This window comes from Hoplias malabaricus, chromosome 9 (genome assembly GCF_029633855.1).
Source record: "Hoplias malabaricus isolate fHopMal1 chromosome 9, fHopMal1.hap1, whole genome shotgun sequence".
NCBI classification, from domain to species: domain Eukaryota; kingdom Metazoa; phylum Chordata; class Actinopteri; order Characiformes; family Erythrinidae; genus Hoplias; species Hoplias malabaricus.
Window position 1 is genome coordinate 27,168,917 of NC_089808.1, and position 24,330 is coordinate 27,193,246.

The 24,330-nt window shown below is 37.2% G+C and overlaps 1 protein-coding gene across 2 annotated transcripts in view; it reads right to left on the reverse strand.

The window, feature by feature from the left end:
* Window positions 1-619: 619 nt before the first annotated feature.
* Window positions 620-24,330, reverse strand: part of lrch4 (leucine-rich repeats and calponin homology (CH) domain containing 4) — a 39,775-nt gene continuing 16,064 nt past the window's right edge. The window contains exons 2-18 of one of the 2 annotated variants that reach the window (XM_066680668.1): window positions 16,417-16,561; window positions 14,821-14,950; window positions 14,342-14,447; window positions 13,131-13,377; window positions 12,624-12,720; window positions 12,018-12,126; window positions 11,804-11,916; window positions 11,334-11,392; window positions 10,007-10,147; window positions 9,502-9,579; window positions 8,856-8,910; window positions 8,645-8,708; window positions 8,419-8,517; window positions 7,982-8,079; window positions 7,090-7,227; window positions 6,856-6,933; window positions 620-1,221 (exon numbers count right to left, since the gene is read on the reverse strand). In XM_066680668.1, the coding sequence (XP_066536765.1) occupies window positions 1,051-1,221; window positions 6,856-6,933; window positions 7,090-7,227; window positions 7,982-8,079; window positions 8,419-8,517; window positions 8,645-8,708; window positions 8,856-8,910; window positions 9,502-9,579; window positions 10,007-10,147; window positions 11,334-11,392; window positions 11,804-11,916; window positions 12,018-12,126; window positions 12,624-12,720; window positions 13,131-13,377; window positions 14,342-14,447; window positions 14,821-14,950; window positions 16,417-16,561 (1,928 nt within the window). In that variant the 3' untranslated portion in view covers window positions 620-1,050. Of the gene's footprint in view, window positions 6,529-6,855; window positions 6,934-7,089; window positions 7,228-7,981; window positions 8,080-8,418; window positions 8,518-8,644; window positions 8,709-8,855; window positions 8,911-9,501; window positions 9,580-10,006; window positions 10,148-11,333; window positions 11,393-11,803; window positions 11,917-12,017; window positions 12,127-12,623; window positions 12,721-13,130; window positions 13,378-14,341; window positions 14,448-14,820; window positions 14,951-16,416; window positions 16,562-24,330 lie in introns of both variants that reach the window. The other variant, XM_066680667.1, reaches the window with a different exon arrangement.

The following is a 24,330-nucleotide window of genomic DNA, read 5'->3' on the forward strand; positions in this document are numbered from 1 at the left end:
CACCTATTATCATACCCTTAACTTTATACCTATGTTTTTCTTATAAGTATTTACTCCCTAATTAATGGGCTGTAATTTAAAGTGTCATCCAGCTTTTTTTGCTTAACGAGCCAACTACACTAACAGCTGAACAAACACATATGTGATCTTCAGATGTTAGATTAAATGGGATTAACTGTTAGGAAATTCCACCACTTTACTTTCATTCTGCAGGTTAAACTCCTAATATCTGTTTTCTATTAATGGCATCCCTTATTCGTATATAATCCCAGTGCTTACCTAGTGTTTTATCATCATGTCATTTCTGGTGCTTATGAGCTTGCATTAGCTTATCATAGCGCTCTAATGACTTTGGGCTTATCTGTAGACTGCCACAACCACTCCTATGCAAGAGTAATTACCTGTGGAAAACCAATTAACTTTGCATTGTAATAGACCCCAGATTACAGACATAATTAATTTTCAATTATAAACAAGCACCAACAAAACGATTATAGCAAGAGTACCTCGGCCACGAGGTTCATTTGTGTGTCAAGTAAATATTTTGCGTGCATGCATCATCTTGAAGTGTGGCCATTATTTGGACGCTAGAAAAAAGGGACTCAATTTGTCAGGTGTATATTTATGTTTTATTTTCTTTGATCATGCTCAATACTTGCAGTTGTCTGAAAATTGTTCGTAAACAGCTCACAGGAGAAATCATAAGAGGAACTATACATCCGCACAGCTGTACATGTTCATTCGCTATCTGGAAAACATTGAATGTCTGTATTTTAAGTCATTTGTTCTTTTAAACAGGTTCAATTCCAGTCTTATACAAAAGTTCTGAAGATCCTTGGTCGATTTGTAACCAGTTTGGTGGTGTTGTTGTTTTTTTCACAATGTGATCAATTCAAAAAAAGCTGTGAAAATTTATCATTAAAATGGGGAGAAGTGTGTTCTCTGTAGATACATATCTCTAAGACATACAACAACACATGTAATTGACCAAAAATCTCTAAAACATTTCATATGACTGTATAAGACTTTGGGAGTTGTATGTATTCATTACTATGAGTTGTCCGTGTTTTGGACAGAAGAGTGAAGGAGCAGGCCAGAAGGTTCCTGGCGGGAGGTGCGGCGTGGACCAGATACTGGCAGGTCCACCAATGTCTGGACAGTGGTGGCAATGCGGCTCAGACCCTCTTCCTCCAGGATCAGCTGAGATGGACACAGCGACTCCTAATAAATGTGAGAAAATAGTATAAAAAGCCATGCAAATCATGTTGGGACCTTCACAGTCACATGCACCTACACCTTTATATGTAGAGGAAAACACTGGCATGGATTGGCATTGAAAGGGTTATTTCTTGAGGACGACTGCACTAAAGTGTTGAGAATTGCTGGTTCAATTATTGAGGGCTGGTTGGCTTTAATTACACAGATACCTCAATCCGAATAACTTTTGGACAGTTATTTTTCTTTCACTAGTCTGAATTACACAGAATCCAGATTTTACAAATCCTGTCTAAAGTACATTAGCATGCTCATTCAAATTGTGTTCATGGACATTCGCTCTATTCTGAAGGTTCACTACCTCTGTCACTCAACTCCAAGTGCCCTTGATGCATTCTGAAAACCGGGGTGTAGCCACAATGCATTACCCACTTCTCAGTGTCTGTCATTTCTCACTAACTACAGCCTTTCTCAGTAACAATCTATCATTAGCCTGCCCTTCTCAGTAGCTGTCATTTCTCAGTGTGGATCTGTGATTTGTCCCTAACAGCAGCCGGTGGTTCTCAGTAACTGGCTCTCATTTCTCACTAATCTATCTGCATCCATTTACCTTCAAATGAGCCCCTGACTCTATTAGACCATATGTTCCTCAAGAATGCCAATCATAGTTATCGGAGTAAACATAATGCGGTCTGAACTGATTTATAAAACCTCTAATATTATGCCACGTGACCGTGGTCTTACAACATTTCTTCTAAAATTAGGGACATCAAGGTTAGTTTCATAAACACTTTTTGGAAAGGCTTTAGTGATGATATTACAACATTGCTGTGAGTATTCACTGGCATTCAGCCACAAGAGCATTAGCAAGTTCTGATACGTACATAAGATCATAAATCTGAATCCCAAATGCCGGCCAAGATCATCTTAAAGATATTAGATGAATCTCTTTTCGCTCAGAGAATGCAGTGCCACTGCTCAACAGGCCAAGGCTGGAGGCTTTATACCTCTCTATATGAAGCTTTAGACTGGGGATGTGACCGTAAACACATGTGCAGCTGCTTCAGCTGGTACATTGTTAGTATAGTGCTCAATGCTTGAGCAGATGAAGGTCATTATATCTCCTTCAAAATATTAGTGCAGACTTGTGTCCCAAACCACACACTATATTACCAAGTGGTTATGGACACCTGCTCATCCTAGCTTACTTACTAGGTAGTCTGTAGGAACTCTTAGACTGGGTGTATGAAAATATCTGTGAGAATTTGATGACACACGTACACATTACTGAGGTGAGGTCCTGATGTAGGACCAAATTTGGATCACTGATGCCACTCCAGCAATTCTCAAAGATGTTAAATGATGCTCTGGTGTACATAGCTCCCTTGCTACAAATCCCCAGTACTGGAGGTCTTGATACCCTCCAGCCCAAACTTCAGATCAAGCATGGGGACCTTGGTGTGGCTTTCAAAGGTGATTAAACAAGCTGTGGCCTCGGAGTTGAACGCGCATGCCCACAGTGGACAGTATCCCTGTACCACTCAGTATGTTACCCACAGTAAAGCACTATTTGGAAATACTATTTTTTATGGTGATGTTAAATACATAACGTATGTGGTTTGTGAACACAGCTTTAGTGCAGAGGTCCCCCACAAATGGAACTGTGCCACATTAATCAGTTCCAGGATTAGTCAGGAAAAGACAGACAAAAGCAGCACTAACAGCATGCACACAGCCTAATCCCGCTTCATTTCCAGTTGTAATTTCTACATGGAAATGCAGCCACCTGAGTTCCTTAATCTAAGAGCCATGCGTTTGTGCAGTGAAAAAGGAAGTGTGTTCGGTTTCTCTCCACACTGTGAAGCTACAGGAGAGCACACAGTAAAGATATTGGACATGTTGCAACAAGAAACAAACTCATGCACCCTGCTGCTGTAATTCTCTCCACTCTCGTGGTAAAAATGAATTAATCACTTACCTTCAGCATAAGGAATCAGTGGCTACTGACTTAAAGGTACTGACAAAACCCCAAGAGGGAAGAGTAAATGCATGAGAAACAGACAGGCAGAGAAAAGCTGAAACATAAACACAACTGCAGGCGTAACACAACAGAAGAGATTTTACATAAATGCACAATGGAAGCAGCACACAACTATGATCCATTTTGTTTTTTTTAATAATTTCTTTACAACAAACAAACAACAACAAAAAAAAAAAATCATAATCTATATAAACTTAGAAATTAACTTCCTTAAGCAGGACATAAATATTACAAAATACAACTTCCTCTTTGCTTCATTAACAGTTTCTCTAAAGATTGATATTCAACTCTAAACCAGTGAGTTTGATGCTCTCGCAATTTCGCGTCACTACGTTAGACATTTTGGTTGAACCATTATTGCAAATCTCATTCCAAAAAAAAAACTTGTGCATCTAAAGTAGGTGAAAAGAAGATAAGGGCAACACTTGTAGCTAGTTCTTTTCAGGGTATTTTTCATAGTGTGTGCTAAAGCAAAGTTTCTAATCTGATTTGCTAGAATTGCTCACCTCTAATAACTAATTTAGTTTTGAGACGTGCCTTTCAAGAAAATTAATTTCTGTACGCTGGAAATGTGATTAATAATCTGCTGTTTCAGCTGTGACTTTACAGAGGAATCAGTTGAATGCTTTATAAACATTTCCCATCCAGACGTATTACGTGTGAGAGCTTCTTTAAAATGGGTGTAAGGCATTAACAACCTCAGTGAGAGGGATTCTGCCATAATCAGGATAAGTGAAAATTAACCCATTTCTGCACATTCGTTTTCTTGCCTCACTTTCCTATCCATTCACCCTCCCTTTTTCTCTTCGCCTTTCTCTCTCTCTCCTCTCCTATGTGCCCTTATCACTCTCTCCAGATGAGCGTTTGCTCGTTAGTCAACTGTCTGCAAAGCTGCTAAATCACATTAACTATGCAGAGAACACAAAAGCAACAGCAGCATACAGTACTGGGGGAACATGGGTACTCACAACACATTATGAGCCTAAAAACAACGCTACTGACACATTTAGAACCTGGCAATAGAGGCTTAGGAAGGTTTTAGTGCCATGTAATTAAATGGAAATCAATTTGAAGAAGGACTTCTATGAAGTGTGTATTTGCTCAAACGTATACATAAATACAAGCAATATTATAGGCACATAGTTACTGATGTGGAATAGATATCTACCTTTTACCGACTTTGTGGTCCTCTGTGTGTATTATTCAGTCTTTCCTGTTCTAATAACATGCTGTATTGATTTCTCTAAGTGAAAATAACACATTCTCTTTTGTGAACAAGCCTCTGTATCATTTTTTCTCTGCAGTTTACTAAAATTGACATTGGAGAAAATTTTTTAAATGTGTGTTGTAAATTTAGCAATCAAACAGGTGATAAAGTTATTGAGCATTAAAATTTTAAGAAGCATTTTCACTGTTGTGTACAAATATTTACAGCAAAAATCAACACATCATGACATTTGACCAGAGCGACCAAACAGACTTTATAAAGCTGTACGTTTTTAGTTTTTAGTTCACAACAAAGGCCATTACATCACTGAAGTTTTCAGTGATCGGCAAGGATTCTTATTAGGAGCCCTACTTTCACTCAGTACTGCTGCTCAGCACAGGAATGCATGAATAAATAAACAATAATTTAACCAGTTACTTGTAATAATACAGTAAGCTGTTGGGAACAAATATACACGCAAAAAAACATAACAATTTTTAAACATAACTTCTGTACCATAAAACAAAGGGATTAGCTTGGAGTGCAACACTGGTGCCTCCTGGTGGTCACAGTTAAAAACGACAACAAAGAAAAGAACCTCAGACATTGAATCCCAGTCCCTGAACCCTGGGTGAGTTTTGAAAGGTGTCATTGCTCAGTTTCAATGAGATAAAATCAATAGGAGCATTGTTCCTGTTAAACATCTATGTACACACTGCTGTAAAATATTGTCTATTTAAATAACAGTAAATGGGCCTTGGGGAGACTGGAAAGAGTTTATAAAAAAAGTAGCTTCAGTCAGACATTGGAGGCACTTACATTTGCAAACACTGAGAGACAGTGGTCGAAACTTTAAAGCCCTTTCTAACAGGATTTGAGAAGATGGTATTATTTGCACACAATTCATACACACAATGTGCAGAAGCAGCCTTTATAAAAGACACTGTTCCTCAAGGACACGTACAAAATACTACACCATCCTGAAGACTGACTGTGCGTATGCTAAGGCAAAGCGGTGCAGAAGCCCTTTGGAAAGTGGACACTAAGAAACAGTTATTATTTTTAAAAAGTGAGTTTTAGAAATAAGTTCATCCAGAACTAATGGCCTTTTAAGGAGCTTCTCGATGCTTTTAGTGTCAGTTAGTTCAAATAAAAAGTTGACCCAGAACACCTCTTCGTTCCTACACAATAGTAAACGATGAAAAATGAAGGTGCTAAAGGGTTCTATGGAGTGATGAAACACTTCGTTCTTGAACATGTTTTTTAAATAGATTCGTGTTTACAGAAATATTTTTTAAAAGAAATATTGTGAGTGTGAAAAATGTTATCATAGTATTTAAATAATTATAGTTTTATTTCACCCATACGTATCTCATTTAGAAAAGTGGGTCTTTAAAGAACCATCGACTGAAAGCTTCTTGAGGGAATGCAGCTACTCTGAAGAACCCTTCCTTGCATTTCTATTTTTAGGAATAAATCATGACAAGGCAATTTGTAGCTATTTTTCTATTCTACATTTTATATACAACTCTGTTAATACAGACAACTTAAAACCTCTAGTGTGTTTATTCTGTGCCTATTCAGTTTTTAGTGTGTAACAGTACAGTATCGGGTGCCATTGCCAGGCTGTTTTGACGGTAGTGCCTTTAAAATTTCCTATATAGGTTGCATTTCCATTCAGCTCCGTCCTGTGGTGAGGAACATATGCCTCACAGGTCACAGCCCATGCCAGCTCTGTAGAAGTGCACTGCTGGGAAGCTTTGTTAATGTGTGAATGCAACACTCACTGATTAGGACACAGGACTCAACAGACATTTGCATACACACACACACACACAGTCTATGCAGTTAGGTGGTGGTAGAGCAGGTAGAGCAGGGCCATGGCGAGGCAGTAGAAGAGCAGGAAGCCGGTGGAAACGATGGAGAAGGGAGAGAGAGTGGGAGAGAGCACTTTCTTCTCCTTCAGCTCCTCCTCTCCTCCTCCTATTGACAACAGAGCCTCCACACAGCGCTGCACTGCACGTAGCTTACTGCACAGGATATCAGATGCAAAACATATCTCCGTCTGAGAGACAGAAGAAAGAAGGGAGAAACAGACAGGGAAAATAGATTGCAAGGAAATGCATACGAGGATGGAAAGACAGAAAAACAAATGAAGAAAGGGAAAGTGGAAAAGGAAATAGGGGGAAGCAGAAAGAGACACGAGAAACAGCAAAAAGGAGTTGAAATGAGCGTAAAGCACAATGCATCGAAATAATAGTGCAATAATACAATGACAACAAAACCAACAAGTGCAACAAGACTCATATTAACAAGCCACACACTTCAGACAACACAACATAGAAAAGACTAGAAAACAGTTCAAATAACAACAAGCATGGAGTTCATTTACCTCAGGAACACCCAGCCTGCGGCAGGCAGCAATGAAGTTTTCAACATTAAGACGACACTTCGCGGCGCTCAGTTTTGGCTGAACAGATTAAACAGAACAATTAGAAAACTATTTGATTTGATTTATTCTATTCTATTTTAAAATGGCATGAGAATTGACATGAATGTTATTATTGATCACACTGATATATAATAATTTAAGAGGTTAATTTATAGAGCCACATTATGGACTCACCACTGCAGGGGAGGGAATGTGGATGATTGACACAGATCGAGGGCGTATGTGATTGACTAGCTGGCAAAGGACTGTCCCGTTAGACAATGCTTCCCCAAGCTCTTCAGGAAGAGTGATCTTCAGACGAGACTCCAGAGACTGAGTGAGAGAAAGAGAGGGAGATGCATGAAACTTAGACAAGGATACATATTTAAATTTGTGATCATTTAAAATTATCATGTAGTCACGTAATATCCAAACTATTTAGATGATTAATCAGGTGTTTTTAAGAGCCATAATAAATCATTCAGAGCCTTAATACTATATGAAAAGAAAGTTAATCAGGAATATGGCTCTTTTTAAAAGAACCAAACTTGAATGTGTTAAAGTGAAACTCTGAGAGAACCAGCTGCAAACGACCTCCCTCCTTTTTTGTCCTCACAATACAAGTGAACTTTAAAGGGAACTCAATTTTCTTTCTGGTTTTCTCTAGCGCTGATAAGATCTAAGACCATCAATCTTCATTTCTCTTCAAAGAGGATTCAGACACCACCAGGGTAAAGCTGAATTATGGGTAATGTTATTCAAGTTTCATCATCATTCATTTAACAGGTCTAAATGGCTGGTGCACAGTGGTGTAACAAAACTTAGAATAATGTTTCTGAGGCAGGTAAAGTCAATTCATTTTGGCCAAAAAAGATTGGAAAATGATTTTATCTTTTAAGTGGAATGAAAAATTTTACTCAATATGATCAGTCACAAGTAAAAAGTTCCCATTTTAGCTTCAGATTCACATTAATCATGTTCTCAACAGTCCTACGGCACTAGGGAAAGGTGATATTGAGTCAATATATCAGCAGAACAAACAATACAAATGTGAGAAAGATGGAGAGAGGATGGGAATAATCTATACCTTGCGTAACTGAGAGATTTCTGCTTTCTCCTCTCGAGGGGATTTGAGAGTAGAGCGAGATTCGCTGCGACCAGATTCAGCTAAACACTGCACCGAGCCTGAGAAATACACACACACACACACAAACACACAAAACCCACTATATATACAAACACTTGAAATCTCACAGAACTTTGATTTTGCAGGAAAAAGTTGGCACCTCCTTGGTTTGATCATTTACAGTTTTAGTGAAAGACATATCTTCCAATGATATAAATGAACGATCTACACTTAACATCATAACTTCCTCTGCATAAGGTTTAGTTGCATTAACTTAAACTTTGCTTAGAACTCACATACCATATATTAACTAGTGTTACTTGTAAAAAATATATATGTATAAATAAATAATATTCTATAAATAACTTTGTGCAAAGCCTAAATGTGTCTGATTTTACCTGAAGGCTTGACACTGCAGCGGGACGAGGTACGGAAGAGAAAGCTGTTGGGTTTGGGAGCAGAGCCAGTTGGAGAGCAGGGCTTACTGGAGGAAGAGTCTAAAAACAAAATCAACAGGAACCGAATGTAATTATTTCAGAAAAAAACTACACAGCTGTACTCACAGAATGTGTGAGCTCAATAGCACAATGAAAAGGTGCAGATCTTTTTGTTTGTTTGTTTTACCTGTGCGGCTTGTTGACCGCTGCAAAGACACTGACTGAAAGGCAGAGCTCATCTGATCAGCACTCTAAAATTAGAGTATACAACACATAGTGCATGAAATAAATACATTACAGTGGTCACTCTTGACTATATTAGGAACAGTAAAATCATGTGTAAGCAATTATCATCACTGTCATTTAATATTTTTAAAAATAACCCTCTTAAAACTGACCTGACATCTCTGGCGGAGACCATTAACAGACACACTGCCTTCTGTAGATTCGACACTAGAGGGAGACAAACACATTAAATAAGCATGAGGTCACAGATCCCAAACATTAGGCTCCTAGGACTAGCAAAAAACACGTTTTCTTTTCTGTTAAAATCAGCAAACTAATATTTAACATTCTAACCTGTTACATCCAACTCTCCTTTAAAATATGCTCTGTTCTTTGTAACAACTGGCTTTTTTTTTTTTTTTTTTTTTTTTTTTTCAAAATGTGTAATTTGACCAGAGGACCTGGGGGTGTGGTGTACATTCAGTCATTAATCATCTTCTGAGATTGTTTCAAAATAGTTTTTCATTATGAACAGGCTTATAGAAATGCTCAAAGAATGTGCTTAAAATGTGATGTTTTTAAATGAATTTGCTGAACTTCTGTAATATTTATGAAATAAAGCTAAATATATGGTATCAACAAAAATATCTGTTTCAGTAGTGTATAATAATTATATAAAAGGTTTTAATGATACTCAGCCCTAGATCTAAATATCAATGGGCTGAGATGAAACGGGGTGAACTCAAACTGAAGCAGATGCTTGCACTCATTCAAAGTCGACCACAGAAGAGAACACAGCGCAGGTCTCAGTTCTCTCACCCCGAGACACTTCCTGTTCCCGCCTGTTTGGCTGTCGCCACTGAGACACTTCCTGTTTTCGCTGCCGTCTTCTGCAAACTGAAACAAAATAACACACTGTAAAAAGTCACGGAAATGTCTACATGCAATTTTTAAGAGTAAGAGGTATATATATAGTTGTATGACACTGTGTGGCACTATCACTGGTGAATGTTATTTCAGTTTAAACTGACAGCTAACACAGTTAGGTTTCAATAACTAATGATGCAATAAACAAATGAAGTAACTCTCATTCATGTGAGTCATCAAATGTCAGTGGGATTGCTGCTGAACTGAACTTATTGTTTCCTGTATATTTTATGGAATTATGTATGCATTATTTTGTTTATATATTTTTGTAAATACAGCAATCATTCTCAACCATCTTCTCCAATGCTGCTTTCTGTGTTCTTACATAATGAGGTGAAGTTTTCTTTTTTGGCTTTCAGTTGTGTTTCTGTGTTTCATATTGTCCCCTTAAACTCACATGCTGTCCCGTGCCCTCTCTTGCTGTTGCTGCTGTGCTCTTTCTCTCTCCTGCCACAGCTGCAGTGTGCCAGGCCTTTTCTTTTCTTCCAGTGTGGGACTGGACGGTGAACCTTCTGCTGAGTCACTGCCGATACTCCTTCTACAGAGAGAGAGGAGAGAAGAATTTATATTTCAAAAGTGGCAGAGGAAGAAAAGGGCAACAAATCATCAACAGAAAAAATGATGTCCTTAAAAAATACCCATGACTATAAACTTCCTGTCTCTAGAAATGCCAGCAGCAGCACTTGGAGTGATTGAGTCTTATGACTGAAAGGGTAAAATGCATTACGAGCAGCTGAATGAGAGGATTGCTCACAAATCCATAACCTAATTCAGTTCCAACAGATTACACCACCACTTCACATCATAGACTGGAATATTAAACGAACAGCACTGACTTTACATCAGCACCATTTCTATTAAATAATAAAATATTATAATATTGTACCACAAAGTTGTACACAAATAATAAGAAAACTGAATATGATAAAGAATCAAAATGTTTTGTAATTTCTGAAAGAAACGGTTTATGCTCCATAGAGTGGGTCCCCCACATGAGGGCAGTTATGCTTAAAATGAATTTAGTAGAATCTCTGACACATCACATTTCTTGAATTTCCCCTGGGGATCAATAAAGTATCTATCTATCTATCTACATCAAGGCCACTAAATGCTGCTTCATTACAAAGAGGAATCAGTGGAGATCACTGTTACTGTCAACACATTCCAGTTTAACACAAAAGACTGATGGCAAGGGGATTAACACATTAAGGATTTGCATATGTAGGAACGGGAACTGAAAGAATACCCTCTAAAGCAGAGATTGAATATTAAGACTGTGCATCCATGGCTGCTAGTGCAAGAGCCGAGTTCCTGCTGCCGAGAATGGGCCCTCAGTCATTACTGAATAACCAAAACCACTGTTTGAATTCGTGAAGCCATGAACTCTGAGGGGAAACTAAACTATTTCTAAATATATATGAAAAAACCCCACTGTTGACTTTTCCCAGATCCGCAAACACACACTGAGAGGCTGACCTTGTCAAATACATGAGGGAAAACAGTAGAGGGCAGGGAGGAAGGAGGAAAGAGAAAGGAAAGATAAGCAGGAATTATTTTTCTCTAATTAGATGTTTTTGTAAGTAAACAACATACATTACACAACAATTATTTGAAATGATTCATGTAATTTAACAAACCAAAATCATATTCAACTTCCCACATACAGGATATTACTCAGGAAGATAACCTCATGTTGTCACAGCAGTGTGTACATAGAGATTTACCTGCAGCCCACAGAGTCTAGGCTCTGGGAGGGTGTGGTCCTGCTGCTTTCAGTCTTCTCCTGAATAACACAAATAATAGAGACACACATTCTTACATTGTAATAATCAAACCTTTCAAGGAAACATTTAAACTTTTAAATGCATTTATTTATACAGCATTTGTCAGGATACTCAGTCTCAAAGTGTTGAGCATAGTGTTGTTATGAATAATGTTCTAAAACATTGTTATAAATAAATAACTACGTTTTGAAAAATTTCAAATTTCTTATCTTTAAGGCCTAAATGACAAAAAAGCTGCAAAAAAGCACTATATATCTGCTATCAATAAACTGCAGGTGATCGCAGAACAATGGCCTTGTCATCAAATAGCCCAGACCTTACTTAAACTAAAACCGAAACATCACTGAAAGTGTTTTGCATAGCTTGGATAACTTCATTGATGTTAAGCTTGATATTAGAATCCTACAGACCTTTTGGGGTGACGTTTGTTGAGGACTAGGAGTTTCTGGCTTGCAGCTCTCATCCTCCTCTTCTGTTACACTGCTATCAATAAAATCTACCTGTTCCATATCTCCATTTACCACTGAAAGGGTGTGGGAGAGAGGAAGAAACACAAAAGGAATACTTCCTATAGCACTTGTGATAAATAAGAATGATACTGTGTGTTCTTGTGATGGACAATACCTTTGGGAGTATTCAGCAGCATATCTTTCTCCTCTTCTTCCTGTAGATTTGTTTGCTCTCTGGAAAGTTCAGCTATTCTCAGAGATCGCTCAGAAAAATCATCAGTAGACTGGAGGAAGACACATGAAAATACTCATATACAAAGTAAAAAATAATTTCCTTAGGCTGATATAGGATCAAAATCAGACAAAACCCATTTGTTTATTCAGTAGAATATAAGAGAGGAAGGGTAAGAGTGAACATCATTGCTTTTCACAGCCACAAGCAGAACATTGTGCTTAATGTGTTTGGGAGTCTGATAACTGGGTTTGTTTGGAATTACTGGAATAATAATTATAATTTGGTTTATTTACTCGTTCTGCCAATGCAGATATTAAGTAAAACGCTTACTTAATGACAGGTTTACAGTTTTACCTAGGCTTGCTGTCACACACTTCTTCCAGTTTTTCCAGTTAGTCAAATTTTGTTTTATATAAATTCAGTGGGAAAATTCATGCACTTTTCCGAAACAGAAATGAAGTAAAGGTTAGCCTGAACACAAAGCCTGCACTGGTACTCAGTGGAATTTTACTTTCTATGAAATTGTGAAAAAAAAACCCAACTCACCTCATTTCCTGACCATCTCTTGCTGCCACTGTCTACACTATTGAAGCCAGAGTCCAGACCACCATACTGACCCAGAAACAGCTCCTGATCTGAAAGACTGGAAGAGGAGAATAAACAAACTGGTGAGCTGGTATTCTGGATACTTTCCTCTGGTGATATTAATTTACTATAAGTTACTGTAGATGTTGTTTTATAGTATTACCACATTTTATTTTGAAAACCTGTTCAACTGAAGTCACAAAATTATACACTGTATTAACTACAACCGAGTACTTTTAATTTTTTTTATACCCAAATACATTACCAACTACATGCTTTTGTACTTTTATACAGGAAATATATATATATATACCCCAGTTTATAATTCTTTAGAACTTATTCTAATTAAACCAGGACTCCACCACCTGCCACCATCAACCTCTCCCTCCATCAGATATTCTTCTATTAATTAAATATTTTTCCACTGTCAACAAATTTGCCATCTTTTATCTCTTTTTCCTCTCTCACCAGCTGTTGAAGCCACTGGGCCGCAGTGCTCTCTCCAGTGGGTCCTGGCTCCTCTTGCATGCCTCCATGTTCAGGTATTTGAAGATGTGGTACTTCCCTTTGGAGCAGATCTGGGCCGGAGGCATCTGCAGAGGGTTGTTGTCCAAAGAGATGGTCTGCAGGTGCCGAAGGTGCCGGTAGCACACAGGAACATGTGAAATGCGGTTGCATGAAACATCCAAGCGTACAAGTGGCAACTCAGACAATTCTGTAAAAAAAGTAAGTGTTTAGATTATGGACATGTACATAAAGTTTTTCAGTTAGTAGTGGGCAACTGTTTAAACTTTGAGAGATAAGAAATAATAGGGTCTCATTGAAATGAATGCTAAAAGCTTGGAAAGATTTACTAAGTAATAAATAAATAATTTTTTTATAGTGTTCAGGTAATGAAAACTTTGATGCCAGATTTGGTGCAAACTAAACAAGTATTGTTTATTTTATAGCAGTTTTGCAAAAGCCTCTACCCACATGCTGTATGGAGTACCCTCCATAGTGCCAAAAAAATGCTCATAACTCAACAACTGTATTTTGAAAATATTTTAAATATACAGGTGATGGAAGAATGTCTCTATGTTTCTCTATGACTTATAGTTTAAATAATGCTTGTAGGTGAAAGTATGAGGTTTGAGGCTTCAGAAAACTCCAATTCCAACTCTAGAAAAAATGAACAGGATCTTCATAAACAACATGGTGGTTTGTAGCTGAATATATACCAGACATTATTGGTAATGTATTAATTAAAACAATTAAATTATTTAAGACCTGTTTATTTTTATAATTACTGTTACTTAAACTTTATTTTACAAGTAAGTCAAAATCATCATAGCTTTTATATTTTGCATTAATATATGGCCACATTTCTTATTACAACTTCATTATGAAAACACGTACTGTTATATATTTGCCACATTGCCTATTGCTAATTCTTGAATGTTTTACCTTGTTGAATATTGAATGCCTGAATGTTGGAACTTTACAGTGAGAGCGTAATGCTCTGGAGATTTGATAGAAGTACTAATAAACCTAACCGTAGCATTGCCCTTAGGCATTGGCAGGTTGAATGAAACAGCTTGCTGACTGTTGTCTAGCTACAGGTCCCCATAGAGATAGCCCTTTGGTGTGTGTGTGTGTGTGTGTGTGTGTGTGTGTGTGATAGACTGTGATGATCTAACCCTCTGGCAGGGTGGTGAGCTGGTTTCTCCTCAAGTTCAAATCCCGTAAACACTCCAGCTGACCCAGCTCTGCTGGTAAGCACTGTAGCTCATTACAGCTTACATCCTGCAGACAAAGAAAGCACAGCTTATAGGAACTAGCCTTCATAGTTTTGCAGAAATATATAATTTATGCATTAAATATTTAATCTTTTTGTTGCTAAAATGGTAATAACCAAGGGATGACAGCATTACAGTAATAAAAATATTATTTCCCACTCACACCTCATTGAAACAAATAAAGAAATTTTGAATGTGGAATTATTTTCTTCAAAATAAAAAAATTATAAAGTCAAAATGCTGAGTAGAACCTGTAGATACTAAACTTATATGGAACATAAATGAAAATAAATTTGGTACAAAGACAAGAGAAACAAAATAGGACAAATAAGTAGAGAGAGAGAAACAGAAAAAAAGAGGAAGAGGTGAGATGTACATACCAGTTGTCTTAGGTGTGTGAGGGTGTGTATGGAAACAGGCAGGACTGATAACTTGTTGTTGCTGACAACAAGAACTCGCAGCAGAGGAAGCTGACATACTGATTGAGGCAAGCTGGATAGCTGATTACGGCTGAAACACACAAATACAAATCCAATATACAAACAAAATTTCCCAAAAAGTTTGAACACTGTGCAAAATAAAAGCAAAATGCACTGATGTACAAATAGTTTAAACCCTATATGTAATAAAAATTATTAAATTATAATATTTTAAAAGTTGTAACTTTTAAAAATCGTTTAGTTTAGGTTAATGAAAAACATTAGAATTTGATGCCAACAACACATTCCAAAAAACTTAGCTGACCATTATGTTACATCATCTCTTCTTTTAAAAACCATCTGTAAACATTTGGGAACTGATGAGACCAATTGCTGTAGTTTCGTAATGTTTTCATGTCCCATTATTGCAGGATTTCACTCTGTCAGTTAGTGATTTTTGTTTCATAAATCACTGCAATTGTGTTCCACGTGTGATGGTTCTGGATTAGTTTTGCATGCAGACTCTTACAGACGAGCCATGTTTTTGTAATGTATACAGAACATGGACTGGTTTTGTCTTTTTGAAATAAGTTTTCTCTATATCAGTTTTGTTATTTTACATTGAAAAACATTATTCTGTAATTATTCTTTAATTCTTTAATTTCAGTTTGTCTTTCACAGAATGGTGAACTTCTCCCTATCTTTATTCCCAAAAGGCTCAGCCTCTTTATAAACACAATCATGTCAACCTGTTGCTAATTAATAAAGTTAAATGTATATCTGAATGTTTAAAAAGGTATCATACATGTTAAATATTACCCTCTCTTCATATCTTAAATGCTAAACGTATTTCTAATTTGCTAAATAATTTGGCTCCATATTGGGAGCAATGAGGTTTACACAGCCAGCAAGTAATGGAACTTTATACCCTGACAATTAACATTACTTAAAACACTTGAAGCCTTGAAGCACTTGTATTGGCTAAGTATTAAAAAATGAACCTCTTTAAAAGTAACATGAGCACACAACTAAATAGTATTGATAAAGATGACAAACTAGTAAATAAGCTTCACTTTGTGTTCCATTTATCCTGAACCCGTAATAGACAGACGTAACCATAGCAAAATGCTAACAGAATATTAATAAAAAGGAAAAAAATATGGATGTATGCTGTAAACATCACATTCTATACAACATCTTTATCATAGTTTTTGAAGCTCTAACAAAATTGTTTATTTACAACTGCTGTACACTCATGATGTCCAAAAAACAGTATGGCTCCAGCACCAAATATAAGGAAACTAAATGGCTGCAATTATTCATGATGTGATTAATAGCAATACTTTTTTTCTTTAATGATGTACTGTTTTCTATAACAATGGACAAAGTTGATAAATATATTTTATTAAATGAGTTTTGGCTAATCAACTACATCTGAATCACTTATACAACTTTCTGATTCGTCATCATTTGTAAATACCCCGTTAATAAACAGAAAGGTCTGTGTGACATTGATGTATTTATGTGGTACACAGACGTAGGTAAGGCCCTGTATACCTGAGGTTGAGGTAGGTGAGGGCCTGTAGCTGACAGAGTGAAGGGGGCAGGGAGCGCACACAGTTGTGGTAGATGCTGAGTGTCTCCAGGGAGATGAAATGGCACAGTTCCTCTGGTAGCTCACATAGACGGTTCTTTGACAGGTCTGAAGGACACCAAAAAATAAAGGTATTTGAATTAATTTTGTATAATTGATTATAGTAGTGTTTATAATTCATCAAGAACTGATTCATATTAAATCAAAGTATAGGCAAAATGAGGTAATATTAAAACAATGTAAATAAAATTATTCTAAACAGCAGTCATAAAATTATTAGCAATAATATCATACAACTAAATACAAACAGATAAACGGCATGGTATTGTTTAAGGGACAAGACTGCTGCCTTCCATTAGAGTGACTGGACCTGGGGTAAACTTCTCGCCTACATCTAAAACACAATATAAAATCATATAAATGTAAGCCACTCTGGATAAACAAACGCATAAATATAAATGTAATATTACATCACCAAAATAATGTTGGTTTACCAGAGAGAGATCTCCCCTCAATGGTTACAAATATCACAGTGAGAGAGAGACTGAGGTCAAACATATTGTGTTCAAGCTAATCTACTTGACTAACATTGTGGGATTTCATTCAATGACGACAGTCAAACAAGAACAGACAAGGAAATGTACTCAAAACAATCCCAGACTTATTGTATATCACCACAGCTGAAGTCTATTCTGAACGCTGGCAATGTTTAACATTTTTGTGAATCAGAATTCACTATGAGGAAAAAACAAATCAAAAATAGTATCATTCTACAGAAATGAACAAAGACTTTTTAAAAAACAGAATTAAACTGAATGGAACTGTTTTTTATTTTATTTATTTATTTATTTTTTTGCTCTTTTTTGTTTGACAGCACACTGAACATCACCAAAAATAGCCATTGTGTCCTATTATATCCAATCTAAACCATTTCAGTTTTCTTCATATTGCTTCCCTATATGACTTCTTCTAGCTTTCACTGTTTCCAAACTGAAAAGCAAAATGACCTCTCCTTTTCTCATTCTTCTTTTCCTTTAAGACACGCCTTTGCACGTGAGAGTGCTCCTCTTGTGCTGTTTCTGTTTCCTTAAGTTCTCACAGCCTCGTTCCCACACAAACACACACACAGACACACACACACCCTTTCTTTCTGTGTGCTTCTGGTCGCAGGGTCATGGGTATTTATGGAGAAGAGAGGATGGTAATTACAAGGCCTGAGCAAGTCCAGAACCCACCACGTTTATTACGACTGACTGTGTGACTGTGTGTGTGTGTGTGTGTGTGTGTGAGTGCGCGTACATATGTCTGAATTTAGAAAAGTAAATCAATAAGAGTATAATTCACTGCTAAATTTAGCATGGTGTTCACAGGGCCAATTCTATCCACAACATGTCACAATCTGGTCAGTTGCTTTGAAGAGCAGAACATTTGAAATTTCACAAATTGTAATTATACACATTATAAAATATAAACTATCTGATGCCAACCCATTAGAGCTTCACATAGGGCCCACTCTACTCTCTTCCTACTTGCAATCATTTATCATTCCTTTAATCATCTGCCTTTGGCCATATAAATCCTAACTCAAACCAGCAGAGTTGCTGTGATCTGATCAGCAACCAGCTACACCTAACACTGAAGCCTATTTATTGTGCCCAGCCCATGTGTACCCACCTCACCACTGCAACATTACCTTTTCACTTCTGCACCTCTGGAAGGCTCAACAGTGAAGTCTGGTATCCCAGACACTGCCCCTCAAAGCTAGATTTACAGCCCTACCATCCATTTAACCATCAACAAACTTAAAGCAACACTGGCCTGCGTGGTGAGGCTGTACCTAGCCCCAATGGCACCGTTAAAGCACTTTCAGTGCCACTAGTTCCGTGTGAACTTCACATTATACATCACCAGCAGCCACAATAACAACACAACACATCACTCACCTGTCCTGTCCTTCACGTACCTATAATACATTTAAAGTGTGTCTTCCCAGCCAGTCTATGCTCTCATTATCCACAATTGACAAGACCTTTCAGCTACTTCTGACCACTCTTTCACAGCTGTCCTTAGTTTTCATCCCCTGATGTTGAACTGCACAAGCAGGGATGTTGCAGACTTGGCTACAAATACCCTAACACATATTTCCACTGGTCTTACATGTGCCTGCCAGGTCTTCTCACCTTAGCAGCCAAGTCTGCATACTTCATTTTCTTCCTTTCAAAAGCTTCATGCAATGGCATAGATTTGCTCTAGACATTGGTGGGGACCTCTGACTCTACCACACAGATTTTTTTTTGCTCTGTGATAAAACGTCATTGTAAGAGAACTGACAACTGGCAGTTTGTTGTGCATTCAATTTCCAAACCATGTTATTCATAGCTACTGGCGATTTTAGCCTGCTGTTATTATGATGGACTCATTTAATTAGCAAACTTTAAGTGACTTACATGTTTCTTTAAAAAAATAGCTTATCATGTCTACTTTCTTATTTTTGTTGCCATCCTCACTCGCTTGCACAGTAATACTCACTTATGACTGTAGAGTTCCTTCCCGTTTTGGCACTGCTAACAACCAAACTAAAGAGACTCACGTGACAGCAGGGAAAGGAACAGCCAATCACACTGCCTATGTGTGTTATGGGGAGGTAGGCCTAGAGTAGAGTGTGTGATTTAACCCTTTCTGTACCTCTAGGTTAATGAGACGCTGACAGATCTGTTTTTTTTTTTTTTGTTTTTTTTTGGGAGGGGATAAAATTCAATGGTGAATTTTATTGGTGGGGTCAATTCCATAAATGCTGGATATTGGTCGGGACACGTCACCTCTGTCCATACTAATTCTACGCCCTTGGCTTCATGTACTGCATCCTAATATGGAATTGTTACCTCTATGAAGTAAACTAAATAAAGGTAAATGTTCAATTATTTGTCATTGTGCAATGTACAAACAAATTTGTCTTCCTCAGTCATGGATTGAGGGAGGAGGACAGTATTGTTCTTTTACTCCTGTCCACTATCCGTTTACTTTCAGAGTACAACACCCTGTCTGATCTTAGAATAGTTAACGCAATGCACTCTGGGACCTGTAGTTTTTGACCTACATTACAATATTTTATGGTTAAACACAAACAATCAGTTCGAATTTCTTTCTGTCCTTAAAACTTAAGCTAATAATACAACTGAATAATAACATCATGTTAGCACCCTTTTGGAAAAAAATGCTCACAAACAGAGGTGCATTCATGAGATCTAGATGGTGTGGATTCGTAACTTGGTTTATTCTCTATTAGTGATGCAAACAAAAGCAAAATGCCATACTAACATTTCTACCTTCTGGAGAAATGTCTAAAGTGGCTGGAGTAAAAATTCAGGTTCCTTATACTCCAAGGAATTTTTCTCATCAACACCAGATTTTGGAGCTGAAACATGTTCTGTAATTGAAACTACAAAGCTTGTATAACAAATATGTTTCTCTAATAGTGGCCACAAATCATTAATTATGGGTACAGGATTGAATGGCTAGTCTAGTGTCTAGTCTAGTCTAGTCTAGAGTCTAGTGACCGGTGCAATTTTTCACATCTGTCAACTTTGTGCTCAGTACAGTAGACAAAGAGATATAAAATGTATTCAAGCAGAGACAGTGTGAACATGGAACAATAGATGGACAGTGTGTGCGCACGCATTTGTGTCCTTGCTCCCTTCTCCCTATACTCTCACCCCACATCTTTTGTTCAGCTGTTTAATTTGGCAAGGAAGTACTTCCCTCCTGCCACACACACACACACACACACATTCTTACTGGCCTTGTTCCATAAGAGACTTTAAATTCCCAAAAGTAAAACAAATTCCCATCAGATCTACTGTACTTTATACCCATAACAGTAAAACAAGAAAAAGCTTAGAGCTAATCAATAAGATATTAGAGATATTAGATTCTCTAACACAACTGCCTTTGTTACCTACAGTCGATTACCACATATAACGCAGTACAGAAAACCTGCTCACTCAAAACATACTTCTTTAAAGCTAAAAAACAAAATGCTATGGGAACTGCATAATGGTGGTGACATACCTGAAATGTGGGGAGCATATTTGTGTGTACTGGCTGCCATCGCCTCATCCAGGTGGATATTGCCCATTGATGGTGTTTGAGGTAACACCTTAATATCCCAAAGTATGTAAAGTACTTTGTGTGCTACACGTGACGTACAAAAGCATGAAAGTCTAACTACCAAATATTAATTCATTAAACTAATATACAATGGAACTAGATAAACCTGAATAATATGAAACACCTATTTATGGGGATATATAAATGAGTAGAGATCTTAGTGTTAGATTAATAAAACGTAGATATTTTAAGACAGCAGCCCAGCATTATCTATCATACATCTTTAGTAAAATAGATATAATTCTGTAATAACAACATAGTTCAATAAATAATGTTTATTAAATATTAATATTGATATTAATATCTGCATGTACAGTAACATTATAAAACCTCAGCAGGACAACACTAAAGGATGATTTCAGGTGGACAAGAGAGGTGTCAAATATATAGGAACACAAAGGAAAACGTTAATTAAACATGAAAAAAGTTATATACACCTAGGTGAACCCTACAAGCTCAGGGTTTGGAAATAAAATTCAAAAAAGCTAACAGAGAGCCTATTTAAAGACTTGAAATTGTCTCTAAAAACATGTAATTATTTTACAAAAAACTTAGAAAACACCTCACACATGAGGTCACCCAAACTGCAAATTCTCTCACAAAATCTTTCTTAAGGACACTAATTTGGGAAAGACACAAACTTGCCAGCAGAGCTTCTATTTTAGCACTGTCTCATGAGGCTTGCAGTTTCCTTTCACTTGGTATGCGTGTGAATGCGTGCAGACTTGTGTGTCTTAGTTCAGACTTACAACAGATGCAAGGTCATCTTAAGTTACACTAGGGAAATAACTAACAAAAAATTTCCCATTAGCATTACACAGATGGATATGGATATATACACACAACGAGAGAGAGAGAGAGAGAGAGAGAGAGAGAGAGAGAGAGAGACAGAGAGAGAGAGATTGTGTGTGCTCTGTGTCCATGTGAGAATGTCAGAAGGAGAGAGACAAAGCAGGAGGGGAGGGAACCACCTGCTACCCTACCACACACACACACACACACACACACACACACACACACACACACACACACACACACACACACACACACACACACACACACACACGTTCCACCTCCCATCCTCTCCTACATAGAAGATTAGTTAGAGCTGATTAGGTAGTAGGATAAGAAACACCCTGTACACCCACACTGTTAGGCACATACAGAGTATTGTACAACATTTTATAAAATAGCATACGTTTCTGTTGTGTGCTGTCAAGTTTTCAGCTGTGTATTTCTTCCTGTGTAGTAGTGGAGTGCTTGAAAATGAGAGTATGAAGATCAATATATATATGGGGGCGGCATGGTGACGCAGCAGGTAGTATCACAGTCACACAGCTTCAGTAACCTGGAGGTTGACTGTCTGTGAGGAGTTTGGTGTGTTCTCCCCGTGTCCACGTGGGTTTCCTCCAGGTGATCTGGTTTCCTCCAACAGTCCAAAAATGTTGGTAGGTGGATGGGCGACTCAAAAAACAGTGTCCATAGGTTTGAGTGAATGTGCGAGTGTGTGTCACCCATTGAAGGACTGGTGTGTGTATAATATATATATATATAGGATACTCAGGACCCTAAAATATATACAATCAAACAGTCCTTGTGGGGCATTGACCTGCATATTGTAGATTGTAGACACCTGATGCAACTAATGAGCTAATTGCCAGCTTAAGAAAAATATGGAAATCCACATACAATGACTACCAAAGGTGCTAATGGGGAGTAGGACATCTCTACAATAAAACAAATGTAGTTCCTACATCACTGCTTAGTTCACAGCATACTCCAGGTCAAATTACATTTTTAGCTGGAAGAATTCAAGTAATGCCCAAGTTGCAGGTCAGCCTAGACATGCAACAGGGAGGCACCCTTCAGACATATCCAAAACGAAGATTATAGTCCAAAAGTGGTGACAAGACACCAACCCTGTGGTCAGATGCTGGGTGGACTTACAGCCTAGAAATTATATCCATCACTCAGTGCTGAAACCAGACTAGAAAGAGAAGCTCATTTTATTACTTCTAACAGAAAACTTCACACTCCATAACATTTATATCTTACCTTTATAAAAAAAATATCTGAAATCTAGTCAAGATAACTAATTATTTTCACTGAGACTGTTAAGATCGTTCCAAAAAACATAAGTTGATATAGAAAACCAATTTGATTAGAAAAATTGCTTAAAAGAGGAATGCTATACTGAGAGCAAGTGTTTAGAATGCGTGCTGTAGTCCAAATCCAAAACGTTGGAGAGAGTTGTCTGTCCACTCTCCCTCATACCCAGAAGCAAAGCTCAGGAAATATAACATGCATGAACAAGGACAAGACATGTTTTAGAATTTGACCTGAAAAGAAAGAGCTAAAATCAACCTATTTACATCGTGCCATTAAAATATCTACCTATGTTAGAAAAATGCAAAAATTGCATCACCTGTTTCCTGTGTTTAGCTGCTTTCCATTTCTACCTTAAATGCCCCACTAGACACGGCTGATGTTAGCTTCCATATTGATTTTCCCTTGTAATTTCATGGAAGCAGACTTTTGCTTTTTTTTTTTTTCTCAAAGTTATTCAACAAGGCTAATGTTGTTTTCCGCCAGTACCTTTTTTTAATTTTCTGTTCCACCTTAAACAGGCAAATATGTTAGACCAAAAATAGCTTTATTAAACACAAACCATGTGTTTGTTTAAAACACACAAACCAAGGATTTCACCTTTAATCCATACATATGCATCTGTATTTTTATAGTTTTATATCCCCAAAATGTGGATTTCTCTCCATAGGTGGGTAAAACAGACTTTTTTTTTCAGGTCACTTAAGGTGGGAATGTCTCCAAAATCAGGAGACGGTGACTGTATTACTGAAAGTGTTACAAAATTAAACAAATCGAGTTATGTATAATTTTCTGTGGTAATTTAAACAATGAATAAAAACTTACAGACAAGTTAAAGCTTATCCATGTACAAACGACAGTGGGTTTTTTATCCCCCTCAACCACACCATTCCACCTTAAAGGACGCTTAGCTTCAGAATGTAAACAACAAGAGAGAAATGCTATTGCCCAAAAGATAAATACTTGTACAAGTTTCTTACAACAACTTCATAATGAGAAATAATGGATATTGTGACAAAAAGATTAGATTATTTAATTCACCAAAATTTCTCTTATTGTGTGCTATGTATTCACTGATTCATATATTTAGAGAAAATAGTATGAAATTGAAGCAAAACTATGCTGTGTCCTTGGTGAATGAATCATAACCATGTTGTCTGACCTTATCAAAACACACTAGTTTGGTAGACCTGACAGAAAATATCTCAGTAAGCAGCATATAACCCCAGGTGTTTGATTTGTTCAAAGGCAGTGGCCCTCTCCTCTGTTCCCTAAATCTTCCTGCTGTGCACATTTTAGTTTTTTCCCTGCTCCTGTCCACCTGGTATAACGTATACACAAAGTTACATGCCCTTTCTGAAATTAAGTGTCTATGCAGATGCAGGGAAAACTAAAATGTGCAAGGCAGGGGGCCTCCAGGGTGACAATTCAAAAAAGATTTTTAAGGTGATCTAGCCGGGGCCTAATACAAAACATATGTTGATCAAAACCATTTTTATCTGCATGTGGAAATTGACCATGCTTGAGGACCAATCCTGGTGTTTGTGGACCAACCCACAAACAAAATATTTATGTATCGGCTAACGTTATATTTATTTTTTACA